The sequence below is a fragment of the Rutidosis leptorrhynchoides genome, chromosome 5 (genome assembly GCF_046630445.1).
Source record: "Rutidosis leptorrhynchoides isolate AG116_Rl617_1_P2 chromosome 5, CSIRO_AGI_Rlap_v1, whole genome shotgun sequence".
In the NCBI taxonomy this organism is placed as follows: domain Eukaryota; kingdom Viridiplantae; phylum Streptophyta; class Magnoliopsida; order Asterales; family Asteraceae; genus Rutidosis; species Rutidosis leptorrhynchoides.
In genome coordinates, this window is record NC_092337.1 from 446243022 (window position 1) to 446246617 (window position 3596).

General features: G+C 34.9%; 1 protein-coding gene across 1 annotated transcript; it reads right to left on the reverse strand.

Annotated features, from left to right (window-relative positions):
- Positions 1-1578: 1578 nt before the first annotated feature.
- Positions 1579-2789, reverse strand: LOC139850133 (ethylene-responsive transcription factor CRF2-like). Its single transcript, XM_071839722.1, has one exon. The coding sequence runs from the start codon at positions 2787-2789 to the stop codon at positions 1827-1829; it is 963 nt and encodes a 320-aa protein (XP_071695823.1). The 3' UTR covers positions 1579-1826.
- Between the last annotated feature and the right edge of the window lie 807 nt (positions 2790-3596).

Below are 3596 nucleotides of genomic sequence, written 5' to 3' on the forward strand. Positions count from 1 at the left end.
GTTGCTCGATTAATAGAGCCAAATGATGAAGGAGCCAAGTTATTAATAATTCGATATCACTCTTTTCGTTAAAAAAAAAAAAAGTAATTGCTCAAGATTGTAATTTTTTTTTTTTTTTTTTTTCAAGTGAAGCAACCTCCCTTAATCAATAATCATGCTAATGCTCTGCCCCTGAAATGTTCTAATTAAAGTTACCAAACACGATCTCGACTTTTTTTTTTTTTTTTTTTTTTTTTTTTTTTTAAGCTTAAGAGTTCGACTAGGCTCTTGAATTCAATAATGATTCTTCTTCATTATACATACGAACTTAAAAGTATAAGAGCTAGATTGTGGCCAAACTATGTATATTGAGTAGCTTGATCAACACTTAGCTTAAATCGAGTTGATTTCAAATATAATATCTATTTTCTAAAAAAAAAAAAAGGCAAAATGAACTTCATTATCAAATAATAAAGTTACAATTTACCAAAGCGTCATTGATCTGACGGTATCATGATGACCTTTTTAACCAAGAGGTTGAGGGTTCAAGTCCCGTCGTGAACATATTTCGTGAATTATTGTAAATAATCGTATTAAGTGTGTTGGATATAGTTTTGGTAAGAAAAATTGGATATGGTTGCATAGTATTTGTGAAGGATGTTATCCCACATAGGTGGGAGGAAAAAGTTGGAGGGGACTTGCTTGGTTATAAAAGAGGGGTTAAGTCTTCATTCCAAATTGCACCAATCAATACACTTTAAGTATTTGATTATTTCTTTCTTTCTTACCCTTGTTTGAGAGTAGTATTAGTTAAATATTTTGGAGAGTGTAGTTGGCTTAAGAGAGTCGTCTATATCATTGTAACAATTTGTGATATAGTGTATTTCTCCTTTTGGGGGCCGATGGTTTTTCTCCCGTTTTGGAGTTTCCACGTTAAATCTTGTGTTGTGTATTGTTCTTATTTCTTTACTATTTTTCATTGGGCGTTTGTTGAGAATTAGTGAGGCCGTAATTTCCAAACAAAGTGTGTGTGGATTTGCCTTAAAAAAAAAAGTTACAATTTTTATGAGAAAGCATGAGAAGATCATGCATACAACAAAATAAAAGCTGGCCCAAAAAGTAGCGTAAACAGAATGAATCAATAGAAACTGTTGAGGAGACGGCCAGGACACCAACTCATCCGGCAACTGAAGCATACATATTCGGACAAGTGAACAAGCAATGCCATTCAATAAGTACCTTTTCAATACATCGTGATATCCACTCGAAGTTTTGAATTTGAATCTCATTAAGTCATCGGCCCATTTCGATGCTTAGCAGGGAAAACCTTATGCTTTCAATACTATCGGAGTCGATTTCAACAATACATCAATACACAATGTGAATTCGCTTAAATGTATATTGTCTGTCTCAATACTACATAAGTAATTAAAGTGGCACCTAGGAGAAAAAGTGTTATGTACCACATGCAATAAATATGATACAAAACTCAAGGCATTCAATAGACGTAGCTAAAATATGATGCATGATAAAACATGTAGCATTCATTCCATTTCATTTCTTCACCTAATTAATTCATAGTAGTTAACATTTGCCGGTCACGTGGTCTACCACGTGCCTTGCATTACATAATGGCTTAAGTTAACGCCGTTACATATTATCATCTCAAAGTTTAAAATTCATCCGTTAATTTTAACGTAATAACGGAGTTCTTCACTTCACCAAATATTTAGATTTTATACATAATAAAAAACTAATTAAACCTTAAAATAAAATAATTATATCTCCCTACAAAAATACTAATAGTAATAGACCTAATAATCAGCAAATGACTCGGACCCCGTACTTTATAAAGCAACAAGAGGATCCGACCCGAATATATCACCAAAGTCTTGTAGCAGGTAGTCATCTGCGGGCCAAGGTGAAGATCCGAAACCGAAATCATTACCACATCCAAGAAACATATCAGCCGAGACGGATCCTTGAAAACCCGTATCCGAGAACGTTATCGGGTCGTAGACATCCGGTACGAAATCCGGAAAATCAAACAAGTCACCAGATGTAAAATGGTCTTCAAACGGTTGAAAATCCGAAAAGCCTGTCGCGTTAGTTGCCGTAACTTCAGAACGGTCACAAACGACGTCGTGTACAGGAGTATGCTTACTTGACTCGGCTGACTCGGCAACAAACTCGTCATTTGAAGAAGACGAAAAACGTAGAACAGATTTCGGGGACGATAATTTATTGTTCGTTTGCGACTCTTCCCCTGAGTTGTAACTGGAATCATCCGACAACGGTTTTGTTACAGTTTCCGGCGGTGGAACGGTGAAATTTGTAAGCGCGTCAGGTCCACGCAACTGAATAGCCGCGTGATCATACACCATTGCAGCTTCTTCTGCTGTATCGTATGTCCCCAACCATAACCGAACCCGTCGGGTCGGGTCTCTTATCTCTGCAGCCCATTTTCCCCATGGTCGTTGCCGTACACCTCTAAACTTTTTACCCGTAGTAACTTTCAACTTTTTCTTATCACTTTTTACCTCCACATTTTTCCTCCGACTCTTTCCTTTACGAACGCCGTTACTGTTAACGGAAACTTCGTTATCACAGCACGCATTAATCGTAACTTCGTTAACAAATTTCTTCACTCGTTTCCGAAAAGTAAACATTTCACTTTCGTCGCCGGAACTATCGGTGGCGTACTCGTCGGTGACGGTGATTCTGACGACTTTACTAACGGCGTTTGTTTGATCTGATTTTTGGAGCATTGTTGTGTGGGTTTTGTGTTGGGTGATTTTAACAGACTCCATTTTAAGAAATATTTGTATAGAATGTGATGAATGATATAATGTTTTTTTAAGGGAGTGGCATTGATTTATATGAAATGAAAAAAGGGGATTCTGAAACGATAGAAGGAGAATAAAAATTAAAGGGTTTTTGGGAATACTCGTGCGTGCGAGAGAGAAGATTAAAGGGGAAAAATAAAGGTGCAAAAAAAGAAGGAAAAATTAAAAACTTCTTTTTGGTGCCGGAAAAAGGAATCAAGGAATAAATTGTTTATATTTTCCGGTGGGTTTTTATGTTTTTGTTTAAATTTTAGAGATAGAAAGAGAGAGTAGTGGTGAGGGTTTATCTTGTGAAGAGCAGGATGATGAAATATTGAAAGGTGCAGTGAAGACGGAAGTGGTATCCCCAGCATGCTATTTTATAGGATCCTGCTGCGTACCTTTTTTTTCTTTACTTTTTTTTATACAATAAATAATAATAATAATAATAATAATAATAATAATAATTAATAATAATAATAATAATAATAATAAATAAAATATAAAAATTGGTTGTTAAAATATCTTGGTTGCAGTTAAATTGAATATACATTTTCTTATTGGTATTTATTTACTACAGTTACTCACGTAATTTACTTTTGTAATTAAGGCCTACTACCTTGTTAAAAAAAACTCACCGTACTTAATAATACATAAATGAACATATGCTTTCAAGCCAATATTTAACAACTTTCTTTAAACAACTAATTGTTGGATGTGTGAAAGATATCAAAATAACAAGAAAAATGTGTTTTAGTGTTAAGGCGCGTCATGGCTCAACACTTGGATTGA

What these genes read in the sequence shown, in the direction of transcription:
- LOC139850133 (XM_071839722.1), bottom strand. Translation starts at nt 2,789, where the DNA reads ATGGAGTCTGTTAAAATCACCCAACACAAAACCCACACAACAATGCTC.